The sequence below is a fragment of the Wyeomyia smithii genome, chromosome 1 (genome assembly GCF_029784165.1).
Source record: "Wyeomyia smithii strain HCP4-BCI-WySm-NY-G18 chromosome 1, ASM2978416v1, whole genome shotgun sequence".
NCBI lineage: Eukaryota > Metazoa > Arthropoda > Insecta > Diptera > Culicidae > Wyeomyia > Wyeomyia smithii.
The window spans coordinates 179170391-179183668 of NC_073694.1; the positions used below are offsets into that span (position 1 = coordinate 179170391).

Sequence of the window (13278 nt, forward strand, 5' to 3'; positions counted from 1 at the left end):
CTAATGCTATTGGCCAGACTATAACGACCACTTCCAAAAATTAAAAAGGGGGAATATGTCACAAAATATCAAAAAATTGGTCGCAGTGACGAAAATACCCAACACGGAAAAAAACGACGATCTAATTTTACGCGATTTGCTCCAAATTATGCGATTTTTTTACGTGATTTGTTCAAAATTACGCGATTTTTTTACGCGATTTTTATTTTGCGCGCACGCATCAATCGCGTAAAAAGAGAATCCAGTGTATAGGCTTTAGGCCCAGTATTCACACTTATTATTAAAATACAATAAATTAAACACAAAAATACAATCACTTAACGCTCATGAAGTTGTCCTCCTAAATATAAACTTAGTCTGTTTTTTATGATTGCAGGCGACATGTCGATGTTAACAATATGCTGTAGTTCATTGAATGATCTCATGAAACGGCATGTAGGTTCATGATGTGAATAATCCGAGCTCGTTGCGGAGGATTGAACACTCTTGTATAACCGTATTGCTATTACGATGTATTCGAGCTGTAAGGGTTCGACTATCACTCCTTCCTATTAATACATTGGTGAAGAATACTATGTCAGCAATCCTATGTCGGCAATGCACCGTGTCAATATTAACTAATGCACACTATTCTTGATAAACAGGTAGTTGATCACCATTGCATCTAAGGTTCCGTAAGGCAAAACGCACGAACTTTTTTCGAATTTCTTCAATTCGTTGAATATGTGTTACATATTGGGGACGCCAAACAACGCTCGCAAAGTCCAGCTTGCTCCGTACTAGTGTGTAGGTATACCTGTATCCTGGTATAACCTACCAGGACTTTCTCCAGAAAACCCTGTACGCGCAATTGGCGCGGAATTAATACACACAGATTAACGTGGACTAACTGACTTTATTTTCGTACATCACTACTTAAATATACCCTACCGGTAACTCAGAGAGAGAGACTTTCTCCACTCACTGTTTACCTTACTAATCTCTTAACCTAATCTAGTACTGCTAAAGTACAGGCGGCGTTTTGTTTATAACACAAAACTTGTTTATTTTGGTCGAGTTTGTTTGCCGGTGGCACAGCAGAAGGCTGCGCGAAGTTCTTTGCCACCTATGGCATAATCTGTTGATACATAGAGTGTTGACAGAGCCGTTCGCGGTCCTCTGTCAAGGGAACCAAATGTTTCGCCTGAGTAAAGCATAGCAGAAGGCTATGCCCTCCTGGGAACAAAATTAAACTTTAATTATAAGGCTCGTGACGGAGCATTGGGTTCTTCGCAGGGTGTGACGTCACACTAGCGCTTTGTAAATGGCTAATATAGAATAAGGGTCTTTGAGATCCCGTCCGTACCGTCTCACAGAGAAAACAATTTCAAGCTGTCTGTAACTACGTTGTCAATATGATTTATAAACGAAATTTGTCGGTCAAAAGTAACGCCTACGTCGCGAACTTTTTCTTTACGTGGTAACTCAGTTCCATAGAAATGATATTTAAACTCGATAGGAGATATTTCACGAGAAAATGTCATAACTGAACATTTTTCAGCGTTAACGTTTAGACCACTATCTGAACAGACTTGTCCAAAACTTTGCATGTCCAGTTGTAATTTAGGACAATCGTCATTTTTTTGACAGGCAAGAAAATCTTCACATCATCAGCATAAATCAGAATCAAGGCATTAGTCAATTTGTCTGGAAGTTTGTTCATCACGAGTACAAATGACCATGGTCCTAAGTGGCTTCCTTGAGGTACTCCCGAATTCACAGTGAATGAAGCAGAGACGTGTTTGTTTGCAACCAATTGTAGAGTGGACCGCCAATGCCGAAGTCACTAATCGATCGAAGAATGCTGTCCGTCTTAACCGCATCAAATGCCTTGCTTATACCTGTGTGAATACAGTCGACTTGAAATCCTTTGCATATATAATCGATTACTAGAGAAGTAAACTCGCAAAGATTTGTGGTAACGGATTTCTTTTTTTCAAAATCCATGTTGCACAGAAAAAATGCGTTCAGCGACTACCTCGTAAAGAGAATCGTACAAGAGCCGTTCGAAAAGCTTAGGAGTAGCAGATTGGATCGTTATGCAACGATAATTCTCTACATCTGAGCGAGATCCTTTTTTATGAACAGGTGTGATGTGATGAAATAAGGTGTGATGTGAGAAATTTTCCAATTTAAAGAAAGTAACCGAAAGCCAGTGACTGTCGCTTCCTGACATGTATGTCCATGTTCGCCAGGTACTTTTTCATTGTTTGGCCGGTTACATCGACCTCCCGGCTAAGCGCACGCAGCGATATAGCCACTTTTTCCTTGGTCGTCCTCCTCGACATCTTTTGGAGCATTTTGTTGCTCAGTGTCGTCGGTCGTCTGGAACCGGGTTGTGCAATAGTACCAAGCTGGGAGGGAGAAACGGATACGAAGCTGTGTGAGTGTCAAAATGAACCAGAATGAAATATCATTGACTGTCAATTTGAACCAAGAAAAAAAAAGCATTTTTTGCGAAGAGTATTGTTATAACTAAAAGGTATCGCGTTGCTCGAAAAAATATTCATCGCAAACAGTTTTTGTATTCATTGTCGTTTTACAAAATATTTTGGGTCGTTTTTACGTAAAATGAAAAATTTCATAAGCTTTAAGTAATAATCATGCTAGCGTACTTCGATTAATGAACTTGCGCTTCTCATGATTTAAGGCTTTGGTTACAGATTCGAACACACTTCATCAAGGTCGAACTCCAAACTCTGAAAAAACTTTTATGCAACGGAAAATTAAAAAAACACAGACTCGAAAAATTAGTCTGTAATATTTGCACATTCAGTATTCCTTCGTTTGAGTCATGCATGCGTTACAGCAAGAAGATAGCTACACGCTATCAGAAAACGACGCATGTGCGTGTTCTCTGTTTTGAGTGTAGTATTCGTTTCTCCCTCCCAGGTACCAAGATGTTGTAGATGCCGGAACGGGCATATCCGTAGTCTACGAACTGCCGCACGATGTCTGTTCTCGACGCGACAGGGTGCCGTTCTTTGAACTCGTACACTCCTGAACAGAGTAGCTTCACTGTTTTCGCCATCACGGTTAGAGTTCGACTGATAGAGCTGCCAAATTTATTCTGCTGACTCATGGGTTACTATGATTGATGCTGCATGGGCAGTTTCGTCAGTGCGTGTGAAGGTAAATCCATGACAAATCGGCATTTTTTTTTTGGTTTTTTTTATACCGCAAACTTGGACTTGAAAACAAATTGTCCTAATTTATGAGTTATGCCGTTTCTGGAGCGAGTTGAAAATAATTTCGCAGGCTCAGAGAAATTCATCCGGAGACCCGAAGATCACTTCCCAGACCCGAAGACTTCAGGTGAGACCCGGAGAGGTGGCAACCCTAGATGGAACATAGGTATTCCTTAGGTTCTGGTTTCGAATCCAAGCTCTCGCCTATGTTATCAGGATCAGATTGAGAATAGGATTAGACTATTGCCTGTCACCCGGCTAAATACATGCGCTGCTTCGTTTAACGGAGGAAAAACCGTGAACTTCTCTTAATATTTTTTTCATCACTTGTCTCTGTACTTCTAGGAATTATACCAGGTTGTCCGGGTCTTCTTGTATGCAGTATGAAAAAAAAAATATTTTCTTCAAAACATTGGGGCTTATTACGCGTATTTCCCTGCTTGTTTCTTTTCAATGATTTCATTTTCTTAAAGTAGGGCCTTGAAATCTCAACTTTATTTCCAATATCGTTTCCTGGACATTAAATACTAATTTCCCCGCTGATGTTTTGAAGTAGAATACTTCTCTCAGGAAGTTCGGCTACATAGGGATGTGAAATGGAAATCTAAAACCGAAAAAAGTGAAAAATATGTCCAATTTCAAATGCTAATAAATCGGTTAGTATTCGATGGATTTCCTTCGTTCTTGCAGCAATAGATTGGAAAATCTTCTAAGATTCTTCCCAAAATAAGATAATTGTAATTTTATTATTCACACTATTGTACTATTGAAAATAGTCAAGCCTTGTCAAAACGAAAAATTCGACCTCTAATTGGTCGTTATATGCTTGCTTCCCAAGCACGGTCGACAGAATCATATACCTTGCAATTGAAAACATGCTATTTGGCCTATATAAGAGCCTGTTTCAGCCGGAGCCGCTCATAATAGTTCTGGACAGCGACAACAGCAGTCGTCCTTCCTTAGCAGCAGCACTAGCCCTGTGGTTGGTCACCACGTCTCAGGAGCAGCGCGGTTTTTCTCAGCGTGTGTCGCCAGACAGCCATTATTCCCCCCGTGTTGGGGCAGCATGAAGATTGCCATCAGGAAATCCAATTTTGGAAATCGAAATGCCTTTTTGAAGGCAAATAAACAAGTCATTGAAAGTTAATAATTTTTGTCAACGCAAGCAAGTATTCTGTGTTGCATCCTAGCAATTTAAATTTGTCGCACCCGTCTAATTTACTGAATGTGAAATAGCTTCCACAGTGCATGTTGTCCGTGTATCTTAATTCCACCAATGTTAGGGCAGCTCGAAGGTTGTAATTAGCAACCGATTTTGAACCGCAACATGCTTTTTTCAAGGCAAATAAAAAAATAATTGAAGGTTAATAATTTTCTGGCATCAACACAAGCAGACATTCTGTGCGGGATGCAATCAAATTCTAATGTAGTTGTTTAATTTTCACCTTATTTAGTAAACCCCCCACTGTAGGGGCAGCGCAAAGGCGCGATCAGCATAACCGACATTGAATAATTAACTGCCCTGTTAGTACGCATTCACAAAAGCAGTTAGTTCGACTATGCAGAGCTAATATGAAGTCGATTCAATCAAACAGTATAAACAGAATTTCGTCGTCTCCCAGCTGCCAAGTTGCAACATGATGCAACAAGCAACAGCGAGCAAACGAAATCGCTTGATGTTACAAACCGCAATAAGATACGGGTTAAAATCGTTGCGTGTGTGACTGACACGCAAGCAGCCGGGTTATCTTTCTTGTAAAAGTATTCTACTTCAACCTTGCGGTCGTGGCTTTGCATACAACCTTCTTGTGATTTTTTACACTGACAACTAACCGGATCGACAACCCTATCGTGAAGAAGGCGGAGCTGGACCGGGGATTATCAGCTTCGAAAATTGCGAAACAGATTGGAAGCGAGTTTTCTATTCAACTGACATCACAATCCGTCCGAAATCAATCATTAGAAAGACTAAAAATGTTATGACTGCTTGTTCTTTGCAAAGAATATCAAAAAAGATCAAACCTGGAGTGATGACTGTAATAAGGTGATTTAGTCAGACGAGATGAAAGTAATGCTATTTGGGAATGGGTCCGCACTGGAAGCTTTTTAAAAATTCAAACCTCTCCCAAGAAAAAGCAAGACGTCAATGCTTTAATTTTAACTTTGTCTTCAAGTCAAGAAATGCAGAATGTGTTACAATTAGGTAGAAATTATGAGAATTTATCGGCACACTGAAACTGAACTGCAACTAAACTAACTAACTGGAACTGAAAAGATAATCATATTTTGATATGCGTAAAAGGATAATCATACGTCAAATTGACTCCCGACTTTCGAATGATTGAAAATGAAACTTTTTATTTATAAATTACCGACGAATGGTCATTACGGTGTTAACACATCGATAAATAACAAAAAGTAGGATTTTGGTTTTAATATTGCTTTATTGATAGAAAAAACAAAAAAAAAAATGACGGTCTAATAGGCGAAAAGAGCGCAACATTGCTAAAAACGAGGAGTCAAATTGACGCAGACTATCTTTCCAGGGTTAATAACCCATCACGTTTCTCACAATCAGAAGCTAAAAATCACTGCAGATGGTTTGAAAATAATATATTGTTAAGAATAAAAACCAATTTATTATGGTGTTGTGAACAAAATTTAAAGGTTATAGATTCGGAAATTTTGACATTTGAATACTAACCATGCGTGATGAATAGAAAAAATGTGGTGATTAAACATATTTATAAGTTCGCTATTATGAGTACAGGAAAATGTAGGTGTTGCTGGATGAGTAAATGCTATAAAACATGAACTTAGCAGATTGCAATTTATAGAAAAAAAAAATAATGAACAGTTAAAATTATACGCATCTGCCAACTCTTATTAAATTCTCATGATCACATGTCATTGCTTGGAACAAGTTATTTTTTAATTTCAAATATCATATTTATGTGTATCGTTTGTAATTTTATTATGAAAATTTTATAACCTACTGAGTTTTTATCTTGCGTCTGTAATTTATTAAGTGAATAAAACCTAAGGGGCCATCCACATACCACGTGAACAGATTTTAAACGATTTTGACCCCCCCCCCCCACAAGCTGTCCACGTGGTATGTGGATGGCCCCTAAAGCTACTTCCATCTTTTCAGTTGTACCTGAGACGATAACTTTATCTAAAATCTATTAACTAAAATAACATATTAATCAGCAAACACCATTCCCTTACTCCGTAGATCCGTCTTAGCTTCCTTGATCTGGTCGAGCAGCTCTTTGGCGGCAGCCTCGCAATTGTTGAAGGTAAACGTTCGATACAGGACAACTGATGCTGAGTAAAGCTACAAGAGAAATTTTTCGTTATAGCTTCCGTTACAAATTAAACCGGCCAAGTTATTCACTAACCCCAAAGAGCACCACCAGCACCAGAGGTGAGAGCATAATCTCGTACATGTATTCATCCAGCAGCTCGTGCTGTACTTGGCGGGCGACAATGGCAAAATATACCACGGAGTACGTAAGGGCACCCACTAGCCATTCCATTAGTTTTGTCATCTTAATATTGGGAGAATAACTAAACAAACTATTCCGAAAATGGGGTGAAATGCCGGTGCGAACACGAACGCAAATTAAATTATCACAGTGGATCCGCGTATGCTTAACGAATGTCTTCTAATAGTAAACAAAACTCTGTTTGGAATTTTTTGATTACGCTTTTGCTTTTGACGTGGTAGTTTAGCTGTTTAGCTGCCTGCGATAGGACTACCAGTTCGTAGTTCTTGATGTCACGGCTAGGTTGCAACGGGAATGTGTGTTCAGCTACAGATGTCACTACTGTATGTTATGAGGGCGTGAAGATACTTAGGAGCAATCATAAGTGTAATACAAGTAGGGGAAAGTAGGTAAAGACGGACACTGCGGGTAAGATGGACACTTTTAATATTTCACAAACTAGAATGTATTATGATAGTTAAGTGATGCGAATACCTTCTTTGTAGTGTGTTAATGCTTTTGAGTTGCATCATCGGTTTTCAGCAAGCAAACTGTCAAATTTGTAAGTAAAACAAAGAATATTTTCGTGAACGCGCTATTTGATGTAATTTTTATTCCACGAAAAATAGTGAAAAAATCGTGAAACTTACGTGTTTTCATTTGTTCACAATAGTAAAGTGATTAATTAGCCTTTCCTCGGTGTTCTAGTGAAAATCCAGCAAATTTTCGATGTTCCGATGAAGCGCTACGATCGTTTGAAAAATTTACAACCAGGTCGGGCAAGACGGACACACTAAGGTAGGAAAAGATGGACACACGGATTTTCCAAGAATTTTCACATGTAGCATCTGTTTTGTACTACAGATGTTCACAAAGTACACCCGCGAGTGAAACCAGCAGATATTAATCACTTAGCAGTTTGAACAGGCCATATAGACGGAGAATTTTCGCCTTTATCGAAACCCATCCTCTCACACTGTTCACGTGATGTATAGATGGACTCTAATAACGTAGAGTAATGTATGGCCATCACTTAACACATAAATCAAAAGAATACTTAACGTACTACATCTTTTTTGTGAGTGTCCACCTTTACCTTCGTAGTGTCCATCTTACCCACTCCAAGTGTCCGTCTTTCCCAACCATGTCAAAAAACAGCAATTTGTAGTCTTATTTTTGTAGACCCAGAACACATAAAACTTGGAGGAAGTTCACTAATACCAAAAATGATTATGAAAACAAATGACCTTAAGTCTCAATTTGTATGACTACTGCGATCTAAATAGCAATACCTAAGTAATTATTTAGATTAAACCTTAGGGTGTCCGTCTTTACCTACTTTCCCCTATGTATTGAAAAGGTGTCCCGCATAATCAATAACCAAAAAAACGTGCTTAACAACCAATTCAGAATATAGTACCGAATATGAGTTATCGGTAAACCATATGGTTAATCATTCGTTTATGGTTCCTATTTATTAAGGGAGTTTTTGATTAACCTATATCAATAGAATTCGATATTAATTGACTAAACAGTAGGGTGTCCCAAAAAAAATCGATGTTGAAAAAGTCAAGGTACTCAGCCCTAAATTGAAAGATTATGTTATTTATAGCATTTTTGTAGAACATTTCGACTTTCTTAAAATTTGTTTTCAGGTTGCCCAAACGTGATTTATGAAAAAATGACTTTTTTAAGCTACAAACTCACTCTTTTGCACTTTTTTCAATTCTATTCGATTTCTAAATTTTTCCATATATTTTTTTATTTTTGTGGGGTTGTTTTTGAATATTTTGCATGGTTCAGTTCAGCATTGCATTCAGTTTTTTGACTCCCAGAGCCCATTAAACATCATAAATAAAAAATTTTTTCTAATAATTTTTAGATAACCCTTCAAGACACAAATAAAAAAAATTTGATCAAGAACTGAAATTCTCATCGCAAAGCGGGATTTACGACGGAAATTTACATGAAAAGATACTTGATATCTTATCGGGGAACTGAGATATTGGCATTTTCCTATGGGATGGAAAACTATGCATTTTAACAAATATGTTAAATAACTGTTTTATTTTGGGAGATAAAAAATAACAATGTTCAGAAAACAAATGCAATTTTAGATGACTGATAACTTAGTAGAAGGTTTAAAAATTCGGAAAAATCCACGAAAAAAGTTAGAACGAAAATTGTGATTTTTAGTACCTTCTAAAAGAAAACTCAATGTTACTCGTAATATGTAAGAGATAGAAACATGATGTCTTCGGTAAAGTTTCTTGTTTTCAGATAACCTAAAACTTTGTCGAAGACACCTTGCGTCTATCTTTTTCTGATTAAAAAGTAAATATTTTATCTCACTCATTAGTGGATTTTATCTCACTCGTTAGGATTAATCACCAATCTTTAAGATGCATTTTTGAATATCCTGAAACTTTCCCGAACATACCTTATGGCTATAATCAACATTTGAATCACTATTTAGGAAATTATACGCACAAACGGCAAAATTAAACACTGTGCAATGGAGATATTGAGCGTTAGTGGCATTTTTGAGAAAATGCATAGTTTTCCATCACATGTAAAAACGCCAATATCTCAGCCCCTCGATAAGATATCAAGGATCTTTTTTGCCTTTCTCCTAGAAAGGTATAGCAATCACTTGCAAAACCGAAAGTATAAAAGTGCTCCAAAGGGCCGAATGGCATATATCACTCGACTCAGCTCGACGAACTGAGCATTTTCTGTATGTATGTGTGTGTATGTGTGTGTGTGTATGTGTGTATGTGTGTATGTGTGTGTATGTGCAGATTTTTATTCTCACTCACTTTTCTCAGAGATGGCTGGACCGATTTTCATGAAATTAATTGCAAATGAAAGGTCTTGTTGTCCCATAAGACCCTCTTGAATTTTATTGTAATCGGATTTTAGTTTAGAGGTTATGTATCAAAATGTAAAAATCATGAAACATCATTATCTCGAAAACTACACAACCGATTTGAAGAAAATTGATTTCAAATGAACTGGCTACCTTAAAAACCCTTAACTTTTGAATTTTATAAAGATTGAACTTCGGGTTCAGAAGTTCTGATAAGAAACGTGTTTTGAAGACTGTTTAATCTCACTTATGTTTCTAAAAGATGGCTGGACCGATTTTCATAAAATCAGTGTCAAATGGAAGGTCTAGTTGCTCTTAAAACCCTATTGATTTGTTTTGCAATCGGACTCTTGGTTTGTCTGTTATGTTTAAAAATGTAAAATCCAGCTATGAAAAGTAACATATTCCGAAGACTACTGGGACTCACTCACTTTTCTCAGAGATGGCTGACCCGATTTCCACAAAATTAGTGTCATTTAATAAGTCTAGCTACCTCATTACACCCTATTGAATTTTACTGTAATCGAACTGTAACTTCGTCTGTAATGTACCGAAATGTGAAAATCACGAAACTTCATTATCTTAAAAACTACACAACCAATTAGATCAATATTATTATCAGATGAGTGGGCTAGTTAAGGGTTAACTGATGAACTATGATTAAACACGTGGTTTCAAAGTTTGCCTGCCCTATACGTTCCCATTTCATTTGATTATAATCGAACTAAAGCAACCGTTATGTATTAAATTGTTAATAAAACAACGAAAGTCTATTATCTCAAAGATTACATGACTTTTTTGAACATAACTAGTGTCATACGAACGAATCATCTCTCAAACCTACGAATAACCAACTCAATAACAATTTGATATGTGGCTCAAAAGTTATGGAAAGAAAAGAAATTCAAAGACTATTTAAAACTATACTTGTTTTCATCGAACTATTTGAACGTTCCAAATTCATTGATTCCTTGCGATGTGTTTAAAGTCTGCAAATGCACGACGAATCGGCCATAGGATATGATCAAAGTCAAATAACAAATCGTTTAAAATGATTGGTTTTATCGAAATGACAACATCCTCGACTTTTGGCTTTTGTACATCGCCTTAATTCTGAATATATATATATATATATATATATATATATATATATATATATATATATATATATATATATATATATATATATATATATATATATATATATATATATATATATATATATATATATATATATATATATATATATATATATATATATATATATATATATATATATATATATATATATATATATATATATATATATATATATATATATATATATATATATATATATATATATTGAGTGGTATTCGGCCATTTTCAGCAATTTTCTGGCATCAATCTCGGAAATACCCATATTGTGAGTTATTTAGTTATTTTGGTTGTTTTCCAGAAACTAAAAGTGGTCGTCTTTAAATTTAAAATGGTGTCCAGGGTCAATGTTTGGTTTCTATGCATCATCTCAATTACGAAGATATCCATATTGAGTATTATTCGGTCATTTTCGACTGTTTCCTAGAAGTTGCCATTTAGCAATTCAAAATGATGCCTGAGGTAAATTGTTAGCTCATTGCATCATTCTGGTTCCAGCGATACACAGATTGAATGGTATTTGGCTATTTTTGGCTGTTTTTCACAAACCGGAAGTCGCCATCTTGGATTTCAAAATGGTATGTAAGATAATTTCTAGCCTCTGAGCGTCATTCTGGTTGAAGAAACACCCATATTGGATGTTATTCGATTATTTTCGGCTGTTTCCCAGGAACCGGAAGTCGCCAAATCAAATTCCAAAATTGGGTCTGTGGTCGATTACAGCTGCTGTGTATTATTCTAGATCCGGAGATTCTCATGTTAGACGGAAATCGGCAATTTTTGGCTGTTTTTTAGAAACCGGAAGTCGCCATTTTGGATTTCATAATGGCATTTGGAGACAATTTCTGGATTTTAAACGTCAAATTGGTTAAGGAAAAACTCATATTGGGTGGTATTTGGTCATTTTCAGGTGTTTTCAGAAGCTGGAAGTCGCCATCTTAGAATTCAAAATACTATCTGTGGTCGAGTTTAGCTCCTGTGTATCATTCTAGATCCGGATATTATTATATTGGGTGGAAATCGGCCATTTTTGGCTGTTTTCCAGAAACCGGTACCATTATGGACATATTTGTTACCTCTAAAAACATTCACAAACCAAATTTGGTTGTATTTTTTTGATTGGTTCATGAGCTGTGCAAAATTTGTGTTTCAAAAGAGAGAGGGGTGTTAAAACATTATGGACATATTTTTTACCACTAAAAACATTCCCCTGCTAAATTTGGTTCCATTTGTATGGAACCCCTCCCTTTTAGGAAAGGGAGGGGCGTCCAACTATTAGGGACATATTAGTTACCCCTTAAAACATCCACATGCCAAATTCGGTTTCATTTGCTTGGCTTGTTCTTGAGTTGTGCAAAAATTTATGTTTCATTTGTATGGGACCCCTCCCTTCCAGAAGAGGAAGGGGTCTCAAACTATCATACGAACCTTTATCGACACCAAAAACCCCTACATACAAATTTTCACGTCGATCGGTTCGGTAGTTTCCGAGCCTATATGAATCAGACAGACAGACAGACAGACCGGACTGCATTTTTATATGTATAGATTACAACATCAATGTTTTAGAACCTAAAGAGTGAATATACATTTATTGGATTGAAGCATTCATGTAAATTTATTTCTACAAATAAAAGAGTGAATGAGAAAGGCTGGGTCTGACCGCTAGGTGGATTAATTTAGGTTTTCAAGTAAATTTTCGTCTTGAATCCCGCTTCGCAATTTTTCAGTTCTTGATCAAAAAACTTTTTTATATGTGTTTTGAAAGGTTTTATCTGTAAATTATAAGAAAAATTCACTTTTTGTGATGTTTAATGGGCTCTGTGAGTCAAATAATTGAATGTGATGCTGAACTAAACCATGCAAAATATTGAATATTTAATTTATAAACAATCCCACAAAAATAAAAAAATATATGGAAAAACCTAGGAATCGAACAGATTTGAAAAAAGTGCAGAAGAGTGGTTTTAAAAAAGCCATTTTTTCATAAAGCACGTTTGGGCAATCTGAAAACGATTTTTTAGAAAGTCGAAATGTTCTACAAAAATGCTATAAATAACATTATCTTTCAATTTAGGGCTGAGCACCTTGACTTTTTCAACATCGATTTTTTTTGGGACAGCCTACTAAACAGTTATTTTGCTCAAAATGAGGGCAGTATTGACAATATTGTTTCACTTAGACAGACTGTAGCACTTTTTATTATAAGCATGCCAGATTTGATAAAAGTAACATGAACAAAATGAAAAAAATACTTATTTGGCTTTCTCTGTCTTATATCAAAAATATCAAACATCAATCTGTATAAGTTGCCCGACGTTTCGGCCTCTATTGATGGCCTTTTTCAAGAAAAGTTCTATTCTGTCGTATTTCCAACGAAAAACAACTTTTCAATCAAATGCGAGATAATTTAACTTTCCTTGAAAAAGATCATTAAATTAGATTGATTAGATTGAGAAAGCGAAATAAGAATTTTCCACAGTAAAAAAAACTCACCTAATTTGGTGCACACCATTTTTTGTGAATATTTCTTCTGCGTTCCACTGCAAATTCC

The 13278-nt window shown here is 36.2% G+C and overlaps 1 protein-coding gene across 1 annotated transcript; it reads right to left on the reverse strand.

Annotated features, from left to right (window-relative positions):
- Positions 1–5680: 5680 nt before the first annotated feature.
- On the reverse strand, positions 5681–6961 carry LOC129731072 (dolichol-phosphate mannosyltransferase subunit 3). Its single transcript, XM_055690820.1, has 2 exons — positions 6632–6961; positions 5681–6567 (listed from the first exon to the last, which is right to left on the reverse strand). Exons 1-2 carry the CDS (start codon positions 6779–6781, stop codon positions 6433–6435), a joined length of 285 nt encoding a protein of 94 aa, XP_055546795.1. The 5' UTR covers positions 6782–6961; the 3' UTR covers positions 5681–6432.
- Positions 6962–13278: the final 6317 nt, after the last annotated feature.